General features: G+C 41.8%; 1 protein-coding gene across 4 annotated transcripts in view; it reads left to right on the top strand.

Annotated features, from left to right (window-relative positions):
• The window catches only part of tln2b (talin 2b), an 82,037-nt gene extending 60,748 nt beyond the window's left edge, over window positions 1-21,289 (top strand). Inside the window, exons 32-57 of one of the 4 annotated variants that reach the window (XM_020079370.2) lie at window positions 427-516; window positions 621-743; window positions 1,705-1,848; window positions 2,052-2,213; window positions 2,364-2,504; window positions 3,228-3,409; window positions 4,325-4,457; window positions 4,571-4,672; window positions 4,799-4,969; window positions 5,555-5,701; window positions 6,439-6,540; window positions 6,998-7,117; window positions 7,706-7,852; window positions 8,816-8,982; window positions 9,476-9,659; window positions 10,099-10,224; window positions 11,323-11,439; window positions 11,951-12,136; window positions 12,539-12,646; window positions 13,567-13,672; window positions 15,214-15,338; window positions 17,875-18,000; window positions 18,091-18,153; window positions 18,624-18,806; window positions 18,890-19,015; window positions 20,135-21,289. In XM_020079370.2, coding sequence (XP_019934929.1) covers window positions 427-516; window positions 621-743; window positions 1,705-1,848; window positions 2,052-2,213; window positions 2,364-2,504; window positions 3,228-3,409; window positions 4,325-4,457; window positions 4,571-4,672; window positions 4,799-4,969; window positions 5,555-5,701; window positions 6,439-6,540; window positions 6,998-7,117; window positions 7,706-7,852; window positions 8,816-8,982; window positions 9,476-9,659; window positions 10,099-10,224; window positions 11,323-11,439; window positions 11,951-12,136; window positions 12,539-12,646; window positions 13,567-13,672; window positions 15,214-15,338; window positions 17,875-18,000; window positions 18,091-18,153; window positions 18,624-18,806; window positions 18,890-19,015; window positions 20,135-20,263 — 3,510 coding nt within the window. In that variant the 3' untranslated portion in view covers window positions 20,264-21,289. Of the gene's footprint in view, window positions 1-426; window positions 517-620; window positions 744-1,704; window positions 1,849-2,051; window positions 2,238-2,363; window positions 2,505-3,227; window positions 3,410-4,324; window positions 4,458-4,570; window positions 4,673-4,798; window positions 4,970-5,554; window positions 5,702-6,438; window positions 6,541-6,997; window positions 7,118-7,705; window positions 7,853-8,815; window positions 8,983-9,475; window positions 9,660-10,098; window positions 10,225-11,322; window positions 11,440-11,950; window positions 12,137-12,538; window positions 12,647-13,566; window positions 13,673-15,213; window positions 15,339-17,874; window positions 18,001-18,090; window positions 18,154-18,623; window positions 18,807-18,889; window positions 19,016-20,134 lie in introns of all 4 variants that reach the window. The other 3 variants (XM_069528466.1, XM_069528465.1, XM_020079367.2) reach the window with 3 other exon arrangements.
• The last annotated feature ends 1,798 nt before the right edge of the window (window positions 21,290-23,087 follow it).

The following is a 23,087-nucleotide window of genomic DNA, read 5'->3' as shown; positions in this document are numbered from 1 at the left end:
ATGTTGTCCGTGCCTGTACTGTAGTTTTCCATCAGCGAAACAAGGAGCATCTTTCCACCCTTGTCTTCCATGTATTTTGCATTTGATTACACTTATGGAGACATTCATCGGAGATGGATATTAAAGTCAGAACTACATTAACTGCATTAGTGACCCCGGTTGATCAAGAGGATTTTGCATACTGAAGCCTACAATCACTTAAGCTCAAGTAACTGAAAATGACAACGACGCAGTGCATTTGAAAGCCTTGATTATCATGATTTATCATGGCAGTGTATTACAATCAGCTTGATTTACATTTATAGTGTTTGCTTTTTCAGATCTAATTTCCATAGCTGATAATTGTGAAAGGTTCTCAGAGCAGTGTTCAGTGGTGTCTCTATTGTGTATAACTATTGTTTCGTATTCATCATTTTTTGTACACAGGCTGTCAGAGGGCTCCTAGATAATCCCAACGAGCCTGTCAGCGAACTCTCCTACTTTGACTGCATCGAGAGTGTCATGGAAAATTCAAAGGTATAGGCTTTTAGAATAATTGCCAGACAGAGATGTTCTACGTTGTAGGCAAGTGGAAATCGTATTTTTGCATTTCAACATTTCTCCGTCTCCAAACGCCTCAGGTCCTCGGAGAGTCGATGGCAGGTATTTCTCAGCACTGTAAGACGGGCGACGTGCTCGCCTTTGGGGAGAGTGTGGGTGTGGCGTCCAAAGCTCTCTGTGGGCTGACGGAGGCTGCAGGACAGGTGAGATCCAAGACTGGGTTAATAATAGCTTGCATGTTTTTATTGATCAAACCTTTCGGATTTTTGTTTTCAGAGCAGATTTTGAAAACCATTCAGACATCTTTCATGAAACTTCACATTTATTTTAATCAGGTTGTGAAGTGGTGCCTTGTCATAATATGGCTTTCTTGAAATCAGTTTTTTTCCATATTTCCATGGCAACAAGTTTGACTAAATTGAGAGTACAATCTCAACTCAGAACATTTCACCAACAAGAAACCAAACATACCACGAGTATTCTTATAAAAGGCTGCAGATATGATGGGATTAAGGTTTATTGACAGGCACAGAATTACAGCATTACTCTTGATACCTGCAGTGCACATTAAACAAATAGACCCTTTTTAAAACAACGATCAGATGCTGTTCTGCTGATTTCTTTGAGATTGCTGCATTTGGTTCTGACAATGTTGCTTTAAATTATTGACTCTATCTCTTCAACATGAATTCTATCATAGCCGGATAGAAGAACCCAGAATTAAAGGAGCCAGTTTTAACCTGCTTCGAAAAACAAGTTATTCACGGTGGTAAGAATTTGAAAATATGTCTTGGGTATGTGCAGCTTGCCTCCCGGTACAGGCCCCTGGTTTCATTTGGGGGTTTTACAGACTCCCACCCCTGTAGCAGAAAATGATCATCATCACCTCCAAGCAAGATTCAGGTGGCCTGTCTTGAAAAGGTCACACTTTGACAAATCATTTGTTTCCACTGTTGATCTCTGAGAAAGATGACCTATTATGCAGCGTGTGTACAATATGCATCTATGTATGTATCTATTCATGTATTCATGTGGTCATTTCTGTATGTCAGAGAACATTGAACACACGTGTGAGTGTGATAACAGAGTCTTCAAGGACAATAAAAGCTGTCTTGTGGCAAAGTGATCTTTACCATAACAGGGTTTCTGTTTTCTGCCCTGTAGGCATCTTATCTTGTAGGCGTGTCTGATCCCAATAGTCAGTCAGGTCACGAGGGGCTGGTGGATCCCATTCAGTTTGCTCGGGCCCACCAGGCTATACAAATGGCTTGTCAGAACCTTGTGGACCCCACCAGTAGTCCTTCACAGGTAAGACAGTCCAATCCAGGGCTGGAATATTTTACAGAGCCATTCCCTGGTATGGATCTATTGTGTCATAAATTAAATGGCTCATTAGTTTTGAAAACCTTAAAATCGATCCCAATGTCGTAAATAATTTGCCCTGCACACCTCATCGGGGATGCCTCATTTTATACAACTCTGCTTCGTGATGGTGTTTATCCATTTGTCAGGTCTTGTCTGCAGCAACTATTGTAGCCAAACACACCTCAGCTCTCTGTAACGCCTGCCGCCTGGCTTCCTCCAAAACCTCCAACCCGGTGGCGAGGAGACAGTTTGTCCAGTCAGCCAAAGAGGTTGCCAACACCACAGCCAACCTCGTCAAAACCATCAAGGTCAACTCCCCAACTGATCAAAACGTTGAGTGTAAATTTGTTACAGAAATTCTTCATCGAGTGAGAAGCTGTGGATGTGTGTATATTTCAGTTACATCCAAAAATAAATCCAATATAGACAAATATTGAAATGGTGTTGTCTTGTTTCAGGGCTTAGATGGAGATTTTTCGGAGGAGAACAGAAACAGGTGCCGTGTTGCTACGACCCCGCTCCTCGAGGCTGTAGAAAACCTCTCAACCTTTGCCAACAACCCAGAGTTTGCGAGCATCCCGGCACAAATCAGCAATGAGGTATTCAGTCATTTTGATGCTTGTTTGTAATAAAACATTCACAATGTTATCTTTTCATTTTCTACAGTTGCTAATGACTGAACTGATTTAAAATGGACAGTGTTGTTTTATGACATCCTCTGTTCTCAGAATCCTCCAATTTGTAAAGTTTCACCACTCATCCGACATAGATTTTGAGGCTTGACTTGATTTAATGGCTTGTGTATGTGACTGTGTGCACTCAATCCTTTTGAAAGAGGCACTCTTATATGAGCCAATACAAAAGGTTTCTACAGCGAACATGGCAGGGAATTGGATTGAGCTCCAATTTTCCCGTTTCTTTTAATATCAAGGAAAGACTTTGGGAGAAAAATTGATTTTTATTTTTCAATCTGAGCGGAACCGTCCTCACACAGTCCTCTAAAAAGCTTTATGGCTGTAATCTGTTGGAGGGCAGCATTTAACTGCACTCTCTCACAGCACAGCTGCTCTAATCTTCAGCTTGTTAATCTAATTGTCGAGGGAGGCTTTGGCTCGGATCATAAAGACTAAAGGTGTTTCTTCCTGCGTCTGTGTAAAGCTGCCTTTCTAATCTCATCCCTCCCTTTGATTGCACCTTTGATCCCTCCAAAGTCGTCAAGAAATATTAACAACTCTTTCATACCAATGTGGCTCGCATTGTTCATTGTTGATGTGCTAATCTAAACTGTTGTTTCACCGGCACTCGTGTTTTCACCTCCACAGGGCTCAGCCGCACAGGAGCCTATTGTGCGTTCAGCCCGCTCAATGCTCGATAGCTCCACTTACCTTTTAGAAACTGCCCGCTCACTCGTCCTCAACCCCAAAGATCCGCCCACCTGGTCCATACTTGCTGGCCACTCGAGGACGGTGTCTGACTCCATCAAGAGCCTCATCACCTCTATTAGGTTTGTAATAATCCTTACCCCATACGTCTCAGCAGGATTATCCTCAATCAAAATGTTTTAAGGTTTGCTCACCGTTGAAGAAAAAAACCTGTTGCTGAAACTGGGGGTTTTATCATGTGACATCTGCTCAGACAAGCAAATTGCAGCATTAGTTTATAGATGCTGAGATTCATGCAGAGATGATGATACTTGATGATGATTCAGTGGATTTGAAACATGTTTCACCAAAGTTATCGTCTACACTGTCTTCCATCTTCATCATCATCCTCCAGGCACATGCACAGATGTCTCTATTCTCACAACAGCTATGGGCATAGTTTTTCGATGCAGCTCTCATCTTTCAATGCTAAATATGAAGCTAAAGCCAGCGGCTGATTAGCTTAGCATAAAGACTTGAATGGCTGCTGGTTGGAAGCAAGAATGACAGCAAGAATTCAGGAAGTCATTGATCCTGACAACCAATGTCAGTTTTTACCAAGTAAACAACCTAGATATAACATTTTATGGGTAATTATTGCTGATCTAAACGACTGTTCTATGGTTTATTCTTAATGATCTGCATTTCTTCAGCATTTTTCTAGTCTTATCAACCACTCAAAATGCTTTACAATACAAGTTACTTTGACATTGACACACACATACAGTGTTACTATATGCTGTGCTTGTGTATGGTACATTCACGGAAGAGCTGTCAGTGGCAATTTAGGGTTCATATCATTTTTTGATGTGCTTAGTGGAAGATCCACTCTATCTCCTGAGCCAAAGCCACTTGTATAGCTTTACTGTAACCTCCCAAAATATTGAATGTCAATGTGTCTTACCTGTGTGCAATTTGTGTGTTATCTATATTTATACTGTATGTTCATTCAAACAAAAAGATATGTATTTACATGTTTTCAATATGTCTGATGATAGGGACAAGGCCCCAGGACAGAGGGAGTGTGATTACTCCATTGATAACATCAATAAGTGCATCCGGGACATTGAGCAAGCTTCCCTGGCTGCTGTTGGGCAGACCCTGCCCTGCAGAGATGATATCTCCATGGAAGTGAGTTCAAGTACCCCATCAGCTCTATCTTGTCTGAGACAAAGACCTTAATGGGATCTGTACTCTTTCTGTTGTGACTTACACTATAATTCTCTCCCATTGTAACTCACTAGGCGCTCCAGGAGCAGCTGACATCCTCTGTGCAGGAGATTGGGCATCTGATTGATCCTGTCTCTACCACAGCCCGAGGCGAAGCTGCCCAACTAGGACACAAGGTGCCAGTCTGATCATATATCCCTTCATCCACTCTGGATTTAGATAGAAAACCCCTGTTCTGTCTGTTCTATCTTGTGACTCAACCCTTCCTCAGACAGCTCTCTTAAAACTCTCTTTTCTCCCAGGTGACTCAGCTGGCCAGTTACTTCGATCCACTCATCATGGCGTCGGTGGGCCTCGCCTCAAAGCTCAATGACCACCAGCAGCAGATGACCATCCTGGACCAGACCAAGACCCTGTCGGAGTCAGCCCTGCAGATGCTGTACGCTGCCAAGGAAGGTGGCGGAAATCCGAAGGTACTTAGAAGTTCATAATATTTGCATAGCTATGTATTATTTTGGTGGTTAAAGGTCAGAAATCACAGTGGCCTAACAAAACATGTTTTTGTCTTGAGATATCTCAAGCCTGCCTGTAGAGAATTTCTTATTTCTTATTGTTTACCAGTTGTCACTGAAAGATGACCTCATTAGATTTCAGTGGTCAAAGGTCATGGGGACTTCGTATATTGTGAATGTAATACATCAGGAACACCTGCAGGGACTGAACCAGCACTGGTTGGCATCATTAGTCGGTGTGTAACAAAATGATTGCCTGATTAACCCTGCTCTGTATAATCCTTTTTCTTAATAGTGTGTAGCTACAATCTGATATACTACATTTTACTCTCGTATAGCATGTTGACTTTATTAAATTTAGACCGTGGAGTTTCAATTATTTGAAAATACAGTGGTACAAAACTGACCCAGCCTGGTGAAGTATCCTCTAGTGAGACTCTGACTACCAGCTGTAAGGACAGTCGGGAGCAGTCAAGCTGATAAATTTCTTTCTGGCTAAACCAAGACAGTGTCACAGAACCGTTAATCAGCCCACTGTGTCCCCAGGCGTCCCACACCCACGATGCCATCTCTGAAGCATCCCAGCTGATGAAGGAGGCTGTGGACGACATCATGGTGACATTGAACGAGGCAGCCAGTGAGGGGGGCATGGTGGGGGGCATGGTGGAGTCCATCGCAGAGTCCATGGGCAGGGTGAGTGTGTTTGTGTGGGTTTTCATCGAGGAAACAGTATGTGTAACGTCTGCTCCGGTGGTTTATATGGATTTCAGGTTGACACATATTCCCTTCCTCATCTGTCTGAAGACAAAATGAGCTTTCCCTGTGAGGGGGATTCCACAGTGGGGGGGCTGCGAGTGTGTCCTTGTCAATGACTCTCATTAGTCCAGGAGATGACAAGTTTCAAATCCATAGTCCACTGATGATGTTAGCTGTCACTTATCCTGCTGGTGAACATGTCAGTGTGTTGACATTGCGATGAATGATGATCTGCACATTCTCAGATATATACATTTAGCTCACACTCTATTTTATTCTCACTTTAAATATAGGCAGGTGACCATTATTAAATAAATATATTTTTGATGTAGGGCAGATTATTTTCAAACCTATAGCATAATAATGAATTATTAACATATTGTCATTATCAGATGTGATTCTGAATATTTACAAAAATATGGCTGGTCACCATCCTGGTATCAGGGGCCAAAACTAAAATGTTAATGAACAAATTGATGCTCATTACCAAGAGTAATATTCCACAATTAACATTATAAATTATATTGTTTCATATTACGTCTGTCATCCCACTACGAGTGTGCGTGTGTGTATGTGAGAAAGATGGCCAACAAGGTCACATGTGCAACACTGTCACATTGGAAATTTATCTTAGCCCTGAAATAAAACCACTGCTAAAGGTTTGATCTTCACAGCTGGATGAAGGAACACCGCCTGAACCCGAGGGATCCTTTGTGGACTACCAGACCACCATGGTTAAGTTCTCCAAGGCCATTGCCATCACTGCACAGGAGATGGTGAGTGCATGGGCTGTGATATCAATGCTTGACTCTGTGCTCTACGTTACTGTCCCAATCTACTACCACAACAATATGTGTGAGTGGGAAGAGAAGAATTAACCTGACTCCTCTGATGATGTATGTTCTCTCTGTATATATATATATAGTATTATACTGTATACTATATATATATATATATATAAATATATACTGTACTAATATTCTTATATACTGTCTAACAATAACATTACCATCATATCATTATTACTATTATCATCATATTGCCACTGCACTACTTGTCTGCCTATTCATCTTGTGTTTCTGTTTCTGTTCTTTTTACCTAAATGTTTTGTTTTGTTTTGTTCTATTGCATTGTGTTTTGTTGTGTTCCGATACACAAGCTGCTATGACACCTTAATTTCCCTCCGGGGATGAATAAAGTACTCTATCTATCTATCTATCTATCTGTGGCCAGATGACAAAGTCAGTGACCTGCCCTGAGGAGCTTGGTGGCCTTGCCTCTCAGGTGACAGTGGACTATGCACAGCTAGCACACCAAGGACGTCTTGCTGCAGCTACTGCAGAGCCAGAGGAGGTAAGAAGCCGTGTTCTCTGTCCTATAGAGGATGTGGGGGAAAGATTTAACAGATTACTATTGTTCCCCTCAAATACCAGAGTGAGATATCCACACTCGGACATATTGATCAAGGCAGATGATGGCCGTTTGTTGATGTGGTGTCCCTTTTTCAATGCTTTTCCAGACAGCGTGAGATCAAACAGAAATGTATTCCTTACCACTCTCTGCAATCACATGCTGCATCGTCCAGAGGACAAGCAATGTGTGAAAAGATTTCACTAATAAGGGCACAGCTCTTTACAATATCTTGTATATAACAGGCTGCTAGAAACCCTGTTGGTTACCATAGCGACATTGTGCTTCTACAAGTCTAAAAGCCTATAGTGATGCTCATAGTGAAACACCACCCACCCGTGAATCTCAATCTGGAAGTTAGAAGTGTAGTGCCAGCATTCCCGCTCTTAGGGTGCTTGACATAATTTTCATCCACTCGCTGGATAAGAGACGCACCAGTTAGGGACATGACTGTGATTGTGTAGTACGCTGACAGTGCACAAATGAGACAATAGGATGTAGTGTAAGTCAACGCTCGGTTATGCTTTTCAGGTTGGTTTCCAGATAAAGACACGGGTGCAAGAGCTGGGCCATGGCTGTATCTACCTGGTTCAGAAGGCGGGAGCCCTGCAGCTCAGCCCCACTGACAGCTTTTCCAAGAGGGAGCTCATCGAGTGCGCCCGTGCAGTCACAGAGAAGGTGAGCCATGTGGACGCGAACTGGTACGGTATATCATTATCTCATGCAGGAGGAGGTTTTTTTATTATCTTGCCTTTTTAAGGGAAGTCTATTTTTACTGTCATAATTTGCTATCTTGGCTGTTTGAAGTTTGGCAGCAGCATCAACTTAGAATTTGCATTTTAATGAAAATATATTTCATGCATTTGCTACTGCCACGGCTGTATATACAGTACATCCCTATTTAAATAAAGTGATAGAGAACTTGTAAGCGTGTGCAAGATTTAAGAAAGTGTTCACTATATTGTAGCAGGCAGGTATGTGTTGTGCTTATTATTCATTATTTTCACTGTAAAACTTAAGGTGATTAAATATAGCATCAAATATATCAGACCATATTCTCCTGACCACACTCAAACTGTGCATTTAATAATAATACTAACGTCTCCCTGTTTTGACCCTGTTAGCATTTTTCCAGTGTTGGTCACATGTTAGAAATTCTCTCCACTCTGAGGCTATAATTTCATTCAGGGCTCACGTAAAACATTTAGAATCCGTGGTCTCATGCTTGCTGACATTTGAAGCTTGTGACTGAAATGTTCCTCTCAGGGCTTTCTGTTTGTTGATGAGAGATGGGCAGAGACCAGTCTTCAAGGGAGTTATGTGATTTGCAGACACAGATCCATTGGGTTAATGTGATTGTGCAGCAGACTCTGATGTAACGAATGCTTAACCCTGCTCTCTTGTCTTGGTCCGAGCTTCCTGCTTTAATCCAGCTTGTCCAGATATTTCACCCCCAAAAAAAACAGCCTCACTTACCTGCTCTGTTAAGGCTCCACCAGCATTTTCCTTTTTAATATCAACAAGAGACATTCCATTGGAATCATTAAAAACATGCAAGAAACGGGTGTTATTCATACCTCTGGACACAGCATGTTTGAAGGACTTCTCTGCATATCTAATGTCATGCTTCAAATGTTCCAGGTGTCCTTGGTGCTGTCAGCACTGCAGGCGGGGAACAAAGGCACCCAGGCCTGCATCACAGCAGCCAGTGCTGTTTCTGGCATTATCGCTGACCTGGACACCACCATCATGTTTGCCTCAGCTGGAACGCTGAGCCCTGAGAATGAAGAGTCTTTTGCCGACCACAGGTGCGATGACTCTGACTCAAACAAGACAAGCAGAGCAAAACACATGATGCTAAATGAAAAGCTGAAATCACCTAAAAGAGCAGCATAAATTAATAAGTTAGATTAGCATAATGATCTATGTTTTATTTATCATTCGTCGTCTTATTGTGTAAATGTTGTCATGACGACATCATTATGAGCTGGCATTAGTACACTATGAAAAAGTTTGCATTGCATGATTGAGGCTTGTACAGTCTGCACGCAGGGAATCCATTGCCGCTCTGACGCTCTTCTTCATTTTCTTGGGATGATTCACTCAGTGGAAGTACAGTTTGCCTTATAAATACTGAATAGATTACTGAGATACGCTTCACATAATGAATGAATGCCCATAATAAACATATGTTTGTGTCAGAAAACAAAGCAAAACAACAGCTTCCTTTCATACTGCTGGTGCTTGAGTGCAACTGTGGAGCAGCTTGAGAAACAATGTGTCCCCCGTGCCGTCCCTCAGGGAGAACATCTTGAAGACGGCTAAGGCGCTGGTGGAGGACACCAAGCTACTGGTTGCTGGAGCCGCATCCAGCCAGGAGAAACTGGCCCAGGCTGCCCAGTCCTCTGCCAAGACCATTACCCAGCTCACTGAGGTGGTCAAACTTGGAGCCACCAGCATGGGCTCTGAGGACCCTGAGACACAGGTGATGCAAAACCAAAACACAATTATGCTTCAGCCAAATGTAGTCACAGTTGTATGCATTCATTTCTAGTTAATCATTTTAATCTTTAACAAAGCTCAGTTATTACATTTGAATTCTGCTGTAGGGAGCTTTGTTGTTCTATAATGACACTGTGTCATTATTATTTCCTCCTGTATTAGTAATTTACAATGAATGACTTCTATCTGTCTGTTCAGCCAGCATTATATTCTCTGTGTGATTTTAGTTTTATTTGATACACATTGTGTCTCCTCTTTTCCCTGTGTGTATATGCCTCTATCTCTGCCCCTCACTAAGTCTGAAGTATCATGACGAGGTGGGAGTGATAAGGGCTGCAGTGTTAAATCCTCTCCTCAGGGAACAGCTGATAAACCTATACTCTGACCATTGTGCCGTATTGATTCCAGCTCTATCTCCGCAGGTGGTTCTGATAAATGCGGTGCGCGATGTGGCCAAAGCTCTGGCCGAACTCATTGGGGCCACCAAATGTGCCGCCGGCAAGCCAGCCGACGACTCGTCCATGTATCAGCTGAAGGGCGCCGCTAAGGTAAAAGAACGCACGGCTCAAACAAATGACATATGACAATTTCATATCTGAATCAGCTGTGTATTGATCTCACTGATGCGATCTCCAATTGGTTGTCCGGTTAATGGTTTTTAACTGAGAGGACACAGCACGTACATTCCACAAACGCTGTCTTTTTATTAGAGCTGCGTTTAGTTTGACATGAGTGGAAGCAACATTGTGCGTTCAAGGAGGATATGAGAGTCCTTATCAGGGTGTGTATTTTATTGGCTTTATCTGTGTGTGGGACTGGACTTATTACAAAGATATACATTTTGCATTGTGTGTGTGTGTGTGTGTGTGTGTGTGTGTGTGTGTGTGTGTGTGTGTATGTGTGTGTGTGTGTGTGTGAGGACCTGAACCTATTTACACAGTTACATTATGGGAATTGTCGTCCTTATGGGGACAAAAAGCAAGTTCCCATAATGTATATAATTTAATATTAAGATGAAAACATGTTTCAAGGTTAAGGTAAGGTTATGTTATGTTAAGGTAAAGGTTGGACAAGTATTTGTTATGGTTATAGTCTAAAAATCTCCTGAAAAGTTCCTCAGTTTATTTATTTTACTTTCAACTGTCATCCCAACTGTTGCATATGGTTTCTCATGTTTTCTCAACAAAATGGAATTAGGGCCACCCATGACCTCGGCCATGTTGACAGATTGATTCTGTTCTTCCAACATATGGTGACCTCCCAGAGCGACCCTCTCAAACTCCTGCTGATCATGTTGCTCAGATTCCTAACCTAATGATATTCACTTTGGTGAATGCAGCCTCAAAAGAACAGAATGTGTCACCATGAGTAAAATGTATTTTTATAATACTCTGTGTCAGTGACTAAAATGTATCACCAGCACTAAATCAGCCTCTTTTAATTTTGAAATAAACCCATTGTCTTTATTCAGATTGTTTAATTTCCATTTGATGAGCATCCTTAACACATGTAGCCATTATTCACTCTAACAGAACCGTGAAGGCGGAGACAGAAATCATTTTTTGCAATATAAAGCTTTGCAGTCGAAGAGAAAGAGCTCCACCTCCTGGTTTGACTGCGAGGCTCATTATTACTTTTTTTCACAGGTCATGGTGACCAACGTGACGTCTCTTCTAAAAACTGTGAAGGCAGTGGAGGATGAAGCCACGCGCGGGACGAGGGCACTGGAGGCCACCATAGAGTGCATCAAGCAGGAGCTGACGGTGAGAAGGCCTGACAGGCCAAACCACTTCTTCTGTGCTCAACAGGGAGATGAGATATAACCTCTCTCAAAGCTGGCTGAAAGAGGTCAGGGATATCTGTGTCTATTTTTCTGAGATTTTTTTTTCTCTGTTCTCAGTCCAGCTTCTTTCCGCCTCCTTCCTCACAGCCCTTCCAGGGTTCTCACAGCTCTTGTTAGGATCTGGGTAGCAGACGAAGGCAGACTGAGAAAGGAAGAAGATTTCAAGTGGTTTTTTTTGTAATTTACTGCTCATGCTTATCAGAGGACCTCCACCTCGAGAGGAGGCTTTGCCAAGAGCTGAAGCCAAATCCACAGTCTAATTTACTAATTATACCACTGCCCATTTTAGGATTTTCTGTTTGCACTTACTGAAGTTACACGGCATCCATGTGCAGTTCTTATAAGAGAATGTTCCACTCTGTATTCATATATCCAAGCGTCATCCATACCTGCTCCCAACCACCTGTGTCTGTGGTTCATCATCCCATCAGGTGTTCCAGTCCAAGGACGTCCCAGACAAGTCCACCACACCCGAGGAGTTCACCCGCATGACAAAGGGCATCACCATAGCGACGGCCAAGGCGGTGGCTGCGGGGAACTCTGCCCAGCAGGAGGACGTTATTGCAACTGCCAACCTGAGCCGAAAAGCCATCTCTGATATGCTGACTACCTGCAAGGTGCTAATCCACACTGCCCTTCCAGAACTAGGCCTCACGCAGGCAGCGACTAGGCTGCCAGGGAACACATGAGCCCGGCCTGCTGAGAGCAAGTAGAACACGAGAGTCTAGTCCACTGCTCTCGCTGAAAGTGACTCAGTCGTTTTTACAAAGTCATGCACCTTACAGAGAGAACCAGAGCATCATATGCTGTGTTTTATAATCACATCATTAGAGATTTTATTACCTTTTCATTTGATCTATATTTGCCAAATTAAATAATGTGATGATTCTTCCAGACCTTGAGTAGCACATTTTTTACTTTGATATCAGGACCTGTGTTGAATCTTAACATTCCACTGGGAACAATGTTTCTATCCTTTTTTTAAATTTATCACACCACATTGTTTCTCACCCTTCCAGCAAGCAGCGTTCCACCACGAAGTCAGTGAGGAACTGAGAAGCAGGGCCCTGCAGTACGGATCTGAGTGCACCAGTGGATACATCAACCTTCTGGAGCAGGTGCTGCAGGTTAGAATAAAACATGTGTCATAAATAAATAATGGTGGCTTGTGCATGTGTATCTCCAGCTCTGTATAGGTGGATTCTGGTCTTTACTGTTACCTAGTGAGATTTCACAGGTCTTTTATAAAAGATGATATTCTGTGATGCTTGTCAATTATTTCCTGGCTTCCTTTTCACTCCATTCACATCAATTTATACATCATTTCATTTCTGAGCACCTCGTTGCATAAAAAATTCCTTAGCTCATGATAAAACTCTCCATCATGTCATGTAAGTGTGTTGCTGTGAAACTTACATATATCTGCTCCTTGAAGGGTAAAGAAAACAACTTACTTACATTTACATCGTCTCTGTGGAGACCACCATGTTTTTTACAGTCCACCAGACTGGACAAACTAAACACCTTTTGAGTTTTTATGACAACTGAAGCCGACCACAGGTTCTGTGTCATGTTTGGAAGGGGAGGGTGAGATGACGAATATTCAGCTGCAACATGCGATGTCAACACTAGATTTCACTAAAATCTACAGACTGTACCTTTACAGTTTAGTATGAAGAAATAGTAAAAACTAATTTTCCAGGAAAAATAGTTTTTCAAGTGACCAAAAATCCAAATGTAAAAATTAACTTGGCCACCCTAAATTCAAGTAATGTATTATTATTATTATTTGCAGTTATTAGTGCTTCAGAGTTTCTCATAATTAAAGATTAATATGTTGGCATATTTATATCAAGCGATATACAGTATTCAGACAATATTCCAAAAATCCATATCCATCAGGCTATATACATAATTTATTAAGATTCATTGGAACGATGGCAGAACAGATACAGATGTTTAATGTCAGCCATCACCTTTAGTTTCTGATTAATCTTCGTGTGTGCACGTGTGCGTGTGTGCGTCTGTTGGGCTCTCGTGTTGTCAGGTGCTGCAGAAGCCTACACCGGAGCAGAAACAGCAGCTGGCCATGCACTCGAAACACGTGGCAGCATGTGTGACAGAGCTCGTCCAGACAGCAGAGGCCATGAAAGGTGAGGCCACACACACACACATAACACACACACTGCAGATGTACACTGTCACACACTCTTACACAGCACACACAAACAAGAGTTTGGGTTGACAAGTAAGTAAGTTGTCTGTGACCCCGTTCTCAGTGATGTCAGGATTTTATGGCTCATTTAACACACATGAAAGTTGTGTATATTTATCATTCAAAGTGTTTGGTACTCTGTGAAATGTCATTTTATTCAGAGTCATGAATTTTACAGAGGCTCATGTGCTTTCCAGGGCTGCAGCTTTTAATGTTGAAATGACTTTGCGATGTTGTGTAAAACACGGAAAGCTGAGATTGAAGCATAGAGCTGGTTAAAAAAATGGAGATTCCCATCAGGAGCTAACCCAATTTGATAAAACATTAAAAAAAATACATTAGTGGATTGTTGGAGATTAGTCAAACGAGGCCTTATCCTCCAGTGCATGAATAATATTACTGTGTTAGTGAGTCAAACCTGTCTCCATCCTTAATAAAGATGGGTCAGGAAAATCACTTTTGAATATTGAAATGTTACCGCTGAGAGATTGCCCCACAAATTGTCCTTAATGAAGCTGTGTGGGATTGTTATGACACAAACACACTCGACTGCTTCCTCCTGAAACTGCACTGCTGCATGTGACAGGGGTAATAGATTGTGTTTGGGTGAGAATTAAATTTCAGCGTACAGCCTGAGACCCAGCGGGGCTATCCACTTCACCTCCCTAATGTCCCATGTGTTCTCTCCCTGCCTCTTTTCTCTCTCTCCTCTCTCCCCCTCTGTTCTTTCCTTGCTGCCTCAGATGGAGGTAAGTGGGATATAGTGTGTTTCGTTCCCTCAGATCACCTTTCATAGAGCCACAACGAGGGAGGGAGGGGGGGTGTAGGGAAATAGATGAAGGCTTGGAGGGGTGGGGGGGTTATAGAACAGATTTCCCTTGAGCTCGACGTAATCTATGAAAACATCGCTCCATCTGCTTTACCAAGCTGTTCCCGAACAGCTCTGTTTTATAGGTGCTTAAAAACCTATAAAAAGACAATGATGCATCGGATGTGCGCTTCATCCAACTTTAAGTTTATTTTATTTACCTTTGAGACTTTAGACTTTAAATAGTTTTGTTTGAGTTCATGAGCTTTGACGCTGTTGAAGGAAGTTGAGATTTAACATCTGTGTGATGCCCGGATTTGTGCATGAGAAACGAACATCTGGTTGGAGTTGAATGTTGACCCCTTGTAAAAAGCCGGTAAAAACTGACCTGCATAGAGGAGCATTTTTATTTTTTGTAGTTTTTTTAAATATATTTCTTATTTAGTAGTTTTATATGTTGTTCTCTTGTTGTCGTATTGTTGTTCTTTTATCTATTTTGTTTTATTGCATTGCTGAGTTATTATTTTGTGAAGAGCCTTGTTACTCTGGTTTTTTATTATCATTCTTATTATATTAACTAGTGAAATGAAAATGTTATCTCCTGAATCGTCCTTCTGCAGTAGATAAACACACTGTAACCAGCATTTGGGCATGTGTGGATCCCTTTTCAGGCTCAGAGTGCGTGGACCCCGAGGACCCCACTGTCATCGCTGAGACCGAGCTCCTCGGAGCTGCGGCCTCCATTGAAGCCGCCGCCAAGAAACTGGAGCAGCTGAAACCGAGGGCCAAGCCCAAGGTATAAGTGCCCCTCTCTCTTACTTTTCCACCCACTCAAACCCACACGCAGCTTTTTGCCATTAATCAGCAGGGGTGTGCATCGGGGCAAAGGCAGGAAAAAGGTGACACTGACTTTGATGTGGAGTCGTCTTTTTCAGCGACTGAGCTGCAATATTTTACATCATCATAAAAGGAGAAAAGAACATATGTCTTTGTTACACACACACACTGTGTTGAGTCAGACAGCTGGTCCGGTGAGCAAACATGTAATGCTCGGGAAAACTTTCTTCAAACGCACTTTCGGACATTATTTGGAGTTGCGTTGCCAGGAGACACAATTGCACCGCTGGGTCCTCGAGCTTGTGTTGGAATGAGTTCAAATGTGTAATGAACTGTTGTGACCTTTTTCTCCAAAAGAGAGAACTTACTTCCTTTGTTTTACAGCAGTGTTCCTCATTTCTACGCTCAGGGAGACTTTTTCACAATGTGGTTCATCTCCTAAAAGACAAAACAACTTTACAGCATAATGAAAATAAAAGGATAAAGATACAGGGCATGGTAGCTCTTGGAAATCAATTTCATATTGTTCTATGTGTAATATGGGATTGTGTTTGTGAAGTGGGTAATTGCATGATGGTTGTGTTGTTTATCTGTCTACGGAGACTGAATATAGTTAGATCCTAGTGCTGTTCCCTGTGTGTCCCCTTTTTCTATTCCTCCTCCTGTACAGTGATGGTCACTTCCACCCTCCGCCCGTGTGAGTGCATATTTAGGTTACACCAGTTTTAATAAAGACCATATAATGCTCTGTCTCAGACTATAATCCCACAGCCACAGACTGCATTTATGAGAAGGGGATTAGCGAGTGAAAGGCTTTTCCTCTTTTAGATGTCAGTGTCTCCCTCTAGTGATCTAATAGGAGGCAACTCCACTATTTAAAGGAGGATACCACTGAACCTTACTACTTCTTTTTCTCAGTGACGCTTTCAGCTATGCCTTGATAAACCCCATTCCAAATGTGTCCATTCTAAATTACATTTTTGTTCAGCTGCAGAAGAAGAAATAACTAGAATGGCACCAGAGTGTATAGCTCCACCAAGGCCCGACAGTCCCCTTATGAAACCACATTTAAATTCACTAGATCCATATTTTTGTTTGGATCTGCACCAAATTTCACACACTAATAACAATCAGTCCTCTACACATGACCGATTATTTCATCTCATCAAGGAGTTTAGTTTATAAGTTTATAAATCTTGCAATTTTAAGGAAGTGAAAATGATTCATAAAATGAGAATTTTAAAGGGTCTTTACAAGACTTTGAGGTATCAAGCCGCCATGTAATCTATGCTTATGCATCAAAATAACATTACTTTATCCAAAACAGTTTGGATTCTCCTCCTTCCTTCTCTTTGCTTCCTCTCCTCTCTTCATCTTCATCCCTCCCACCCTGCACTGGTGTGGGGAGGATTCTCCTGCTCCCTCGGCATGCCCCCCCCCCCCCCCTTACCACTACCTGCCCTCTCTGAGCCGTAGTAGACCTGGAAGCCTTCTCTGCAGGGCTCTGTCTGATATGTTTGATATATTAGGTTGTTATTCAGTCCAACTATATATCAAACATATTCCTACAGTGTCCCGCCCTGTCTCCAGCCACGTGTGCCTTGTGTGTTTATAGAGGTCAATCAGATGCTGTTGACTCCCCGAGGCAGAGACTGTCATTGGTTGACTGTCCCTGAACTGATATATTATGATCTTCACTCTGGGTATTAGTTCAGTTTTGAGAAACATTGCAAAATGTCACTCTGTTGTCAGAAATAAGAAATAATCATGATTGTGCTCTGTGTGCAATTTGAACATCATGGGTTGCACTTAGGGGCGTATAGCTCCCAACGAGGACTCTTCTGGGGGATTTGTTTTTTTAGGAAAGTAGGAGGGCGATTATATTCTGCAAATAAACAAGAGCTCTTAGTGGATATTTCATGAGGTGATTAAAGTATTTTTATAATCGTAGTATGAAAACATTCTCTTATTTGTAGGCCAATAAATAAATAGAAAAACTAGAATGGCACTCAGTAGAGCGCATACCTCCCTTATGAAACCATATTTAATTTGATCTTTTATTGGGATCCCCTAAACATGCCTGATTTTTTCATCAAGATCCATGAATTACTCTCTGGTGAAATCCATGAAAATGTAAAAATAAAAGGCCCAGTCTCAGGCTATTAAAGAAAGTACAAAAAGAAAATCCTGTATCCGCCCCCTGCTCCAGATCCACACTAAAATTTTATGTGTTCTTCTCTGACCCATAACACTTACCTCCACCATTTTGTGATAATCCATCCATTTGTTTTTGTGTAATTCTGCTAAATAACAGACAAACAAACGCAGACAAAAACATAACCCTCTTGGTGACGGTAATAAATATTTTTTCTGGGAATAAGAATGTTCAGCCGTTCATGATGAACAATTCTCAGCACTATAAGCAAATTGTTACAGACATAAATAATAATTAACTTTTTCCAAAGTCTTAAGGTGATGTGTGGTTTTCCTCCCAGCAGGCAGATGAGACGCTGGATTTTGAGGAGCAGATCTTAGAGGCCGCGAAGTCCATCGCTGCAGCAACTAGTGCTCTCGTTAAATCTGCATCAGCAGCACAGAGAGAACTGGTGGCACAAGGGAAGGTCAGTGTACACAACCACTCAGACAGATGACTATACTGCTGTATAACTAATGTTGAAATACAATAACTTCTTCCTCTAACCCTGCCTCAGGTGGGATCCAATCTAGCTAATGCAGTGGATGATGGCCAGTGGTCACAGGGTCTCATATCAGCGGTAAGAGGCTGAAAAAAATTACTCCTATAAGAGTTTCTACCCCCATCAAGGCTACTTTATCACATATTCTGTATATATGTATTGAAATGATATACATATATTTGAACACATAAATGTTCTGCAATCTGTTAAACACAAATATCCATTCTCTGATATTCAGTTATAAACTTCACCCCACCAATAACTATTTTGAGTCATAAAATCCAGATCAACTCCAGATCTGCACAAAAGTGCACATATTCATAGATATTAGCTGATTTTGTTTGTAAAGATCTCTGCATTGTTCCTTGAAAAATTCACAAACGGGGAAAAACACTCCATCAGTTAATTTTACAGAAATTCCACATCTTTCCACCAAGTTCCATGGTAATCCATCTGGTAGTTCTTGTGTTATATACTGCAGACTAACCGACAAACAAACAATCCTCTTCCGTGGAGGTAATGACTGTGATTTTCTTTGCTCGCTGTAGGCTCGTTTGGTAGCGGCAGCCACCAGTAACCTGTGTGAGGCAGCTAACGCCTCAGTTCAGGGCCACGCCAGCGAGGAGAAGCTCATCTCTTCAGCCAAACAGGTGGCGGCCTCTACAGCTCAGCTGCTGGTGGCCTGCAAGGTGAAGGCAGACCAGGATTCTGAAGCCATGAGGAGACTACAGGTAACACTCAAACCATAAAGTCTTTATTTGTCCATGGAAACTGTGCGTGTGTGCACGTTAACTTTGAAACGGTGTGTTTGAAGGCTGCTGGTAACGCCGTGAAGCGAGCCTCAGACAGCCTGGTGAAGGCGGCTCAGAAAGCAGCGTTTGACAAGACCGAAGACGACAGCGTGGTGGTGAAGACTAAATTCGTCGGAGGCATAGCTCAGGTGAGACAAAACCCTGAAAGATCTTCATGAGAGACCCGGAGGAAAAATCATCCTTATTGTGTGGTTTGCCCTTTTCACCGAACGTTTGCGGCTCTCGCTGATGTGCTGAAATGCCACTGTTGTTTTTCTGAGATTGTGATGAGCTGCTGTGGGTAAAGGGCTCATCAGCTTCACTTCAAAGCCGTTTAGAAGGTTTGCCAGCTGCAAAACATCAGCTCTTAGAAGACTTTCAGCATCTTCCTGTTACAGCAGATAACATGCTTCCTTTACGTCTCTGTGAAAATTTGACAGTTATTGATGTGTCTGTTTTTTTTTCCAGAACTGCAGGGTGCTAGAGGAAGCTTTACTTTTCATCTTGATAGATTAAGTTGGTGTCTCAGTCAGTGGTGAACCCCAGCTGGGCTTTATCTTGTCAGCTTCTCTATTTGACCAATGAGATTTGCTGTCTCACTCATGTTTGATCATTGTTGTGCAAGGGGGAGATTTCAACACATTATGTCTTTAAAGACTTTAGAATGTGTTTGATAGACCACTATCTTTAAAAAAAAGGAGTATAAGAAATATTATATTTTGTTTTTCAAACTCCTAATTTACTAACTATTTTTCCAACTCTAATCAGAGAACTGAACAAGATGATGATTTCTATGACTCCTCTGCTATATTGAAGAAATAACAGAAACATCCTACTATGTTTTATGCCAAACATTCACAGAAAAGACATGAAACATTATACTCACGAACACTGACATCATGGCTTTTATTTTCAGCTTTAAATATTGATTATTGTATTTAAAATGTCCTCTAATGCACAGTCCCATTCAAGTGATTTGGAAAAAGCTCTTTGGATCCACTGTAAATCCCCTTAAAGCTGAAAGGTGGCACTGTGAGCTCAAAGTTAGTGTTTGATTTGAAATTCAAATCCAAATACGTGGACATGTACCCAAAGACTATCCTCATGAGAAATAGGGTATTTGTATAGTTTTAAAATTCACTTTAGATCCTAATAGATTTTTAAAAGAAATGGAGGCTGTTCAGAGCCATTTATAGTTTGAACATGTCCACGGGATTAGAACTAGCGAAATCCACATTTCATGTCTTTTCTGCTCCTGCTCTCCTCAGATCATTGCGGCTCAGGAGGAGATGCTGAGGAAGGAGAGGGAGCTGGAGGAAGCCCGTAAGAAGCTGGCTCAGATCCGGCAGCAGCAGTACAAGTTCCTGCCCAGCGAGCTGAGGGAGGACGAGGGCTGAGAGCCGAGTGGGGAAGGACGTGCGCTGCACTGATGAGACCCCTCTTGTCATAGGCTGATGTTGCCAATGTATCAATGGCTGCTTTACTCTCTTATAATCGAGGAATATACAGCACTTGAAACAGGCCTGTTGGGTGAGAACAACAAGTGCCTGTGCCCTGTAGTGTGTGAGTGTGTATGTATGTGTGTGTGAGTGTGTACGTGTGTGTGTGTGTGTTTGTTTTTGTCAGTTAATGACACTCAATAAGGAGAAAGTTGTCGGTATGAGCAGGTTGAGAAAGTGTGATAAAGTTGTATGGTAAACGTATCATTGCTTTGAGTGTTACTCCATCATGAGCATTACTGACTGTTACAATCATGAATTTGAGATGTTATGAATGCAGAAATCCTCTATAATCATTGAATGTTCTATAAGTGTTGAAGGTTCAGAGCAAATAGAAATGAACACGTGACATCTCCAACCAACCTAAGGGTCCATAGCTTGTACTCCAACATCCTATGTAAAAACATCCAAGGGTTAATAGAAAGCAGAGGGCGGAGGGACTCCTTGTTTCACCACTGCTTTGCATGCACCATAATGTCCATACATATCAATGAGGCTACAAACCAATAGAGTAGTATAGAGTGGAAAGGCCCTTGTATTTTACTATTGAAAATGTGAAATTGTTGTTCATCATTTCAAATCAAGGATTCTGATGCATCTTATTTTGGTCAGAGTGACACAATAAATAAAGCAGACCACTGGCCAACACTTGCTATAAAATATTTATTCTTGACAACATTTTCTAAGGACATATGTGACCAAATATGTCTTTCTCCTTGTGTGTGTCGAGCCGCTTCATGTGACCCCAGCAGTTCCTCCCTCACCTACACAGAGCTGTGTAAGGAAAATATATGTTTACATTGTTTGTCATGTTTGTTCTGGCTTGTCTTCTTGAATTAATTCCTCTCCCAATAACACTGGCCAGATTAAGTTTGGGTGCCGCTGTACTGCACACACACATAGACACACACACACACACACACACTTACATACGGCTAGTTTTCCGCTCGTCACCCCGCTGTTATTGCAAAGGTATTTTCACTTTGGACTGACGGTCAATAGCAATACAATGATTTTAGCAAGATAGTAACCAGAGTCTGCGCTGTCACTGGCTGGTCGATTGCATATGTGCAGTGATGTTTGGCTTTGCCCTCCTGAATGACACGAGAAATACGTTTTGCACTGATCATAAACTTACGCACTGAAGAAGGCAATTTAAAGCTTCCGTCACATACAAAGCAGAAGGAAGTTCTGATGGAGGAAACTGATCCAATACTTTCCTTTACTTTGGTATATTGATGTGTTCTATATAGGAAATGTTTAGCACTTCATCTCCTCAGTCTGTCCATGCCAGTGTCTGGTCTGCATTGTGTACTAGTGCCTTACTCGAGTCTGTCCTGTGAGCAGCTGAAGATCAGGCCCAGTTTGGAGCCTGAGCCTCTTCCTCTCTGGATCAGAACATGATGCCATGCTAAAGCCCATCGAGGTCTTAACAAACTGTCACCTAGTCCCTTTGCCATACAGTACAATGCCTTGGCTGGTGACCTATATACCTGCCTCCAATGTTATAATGCTGATATTTAATAAAAAGGGCATCTGTGGATACCTTCGGATTCAGAGACCATATCAGAACTCTAACACTAGACTGCATTCCATGAGCATGTGGCAATTTGTGTTTGAATAACTTCCTTGTTTCATCGTCTAATCACTATTAAGAAAAAAAAGATTTGTTTTTATCAGTAAATGTAAGAATTACCCTGAAATATATTGTCTAACTGATTTGTCTGAGTATTAACAGGAAATAGAAAACCTTAGTAGCCCTGTTATGAATCGGTGTTGTGCTTTCTTTAACAGACTGCATTGGTTTTATGATTTGATGCTGTATGTATAATATTTATCTGGTCACAAAAGTATTTTTTGTATTCACCAAAAAATAAAAAAGTTTCAAAACAACCCCTACCTTTTTATCCTGTTTCGTATCAGTGCATGAGTGATTTCAAAATGTCGTACCACATTCTTTCCTGCAGATGTCAGTATTATCCTTCGTAGTTGAGTCAGAGGAGTCAGTGGATGTTTGGAGAAAAATGTTCTAGTGGAGCGTTTGGCAAAGTCCTCCACACCAAATAAGGACAAAATGGATGTGAGGTTTTTTGTTCACAGAGCAGAACGTGATTTCCTGATTTCCATTTAGATATTTTGATTCACATGTAAATCTTTGTATTCTGGGTTCCACCGTTACAGAGCAAAAATAATTGTAAGGTTTTTAGATCATTAGCAGTAAATAAATTAGCAATAAATCTAACTTTTTGAGTGTGTCACAATGGTTTGAGAGGTGGCTTATAGCACCATACATTGAGTCGCCCTAATGAACACCATATTTGGTTGTTTTAGTGTTTTGGTCTCATGCAAGGCCAGGCCACACGGTAGAGAGGGGAAACTGAAGCCATGTGTTTAACTGGGAGTGTCCATCCACTACTCACCCTCGCTCTGTCTCTGTCTCCCCCTCTCTCTCCCTCTTCAGTCTTGAGGACCATAAGGATGTTTGTCTGGTTAAATCTGGCATTTGGACAGAGTTAGGAGATTAATGATGTGAAGCAGAGATGCGGTCTGGTTCAAATCCTCCATCCTATTGTCCTTGACATGATTTCAAGCTAATTAGTAGACCACTCTCTTATGGCTATCATTAAGTTTCCACATAAGGTCATGCATTTATAGGCTTTTACTGCAATGTTTCCATTTGGCGGGGGGACCACTATGGTCAGCATGATTGCTCCAATGAAAA

Source organism: Paralichthys olivaceus, chromosome 7 (genome assembly GCF_024713975.1).
Source record: "Paralichthys olivaceus isolate ysfri-2021 chromosome 7, ASM2471397v2, whole genome shotgun sequence".
In the NCBI taxonomy this organism is placed as follows: Eukaryota; Metazoa; Chordata; class Actinopteri; order Pleuronectiformes; family Paralichthyidae; genus Paralichthys; species Paralichthys olivaceus.
The sequence above is the reverse complement of the archived record's forward strand: the minus strand, read 5'-3'. Positions and strand labels throughout refer to the sequence as shown.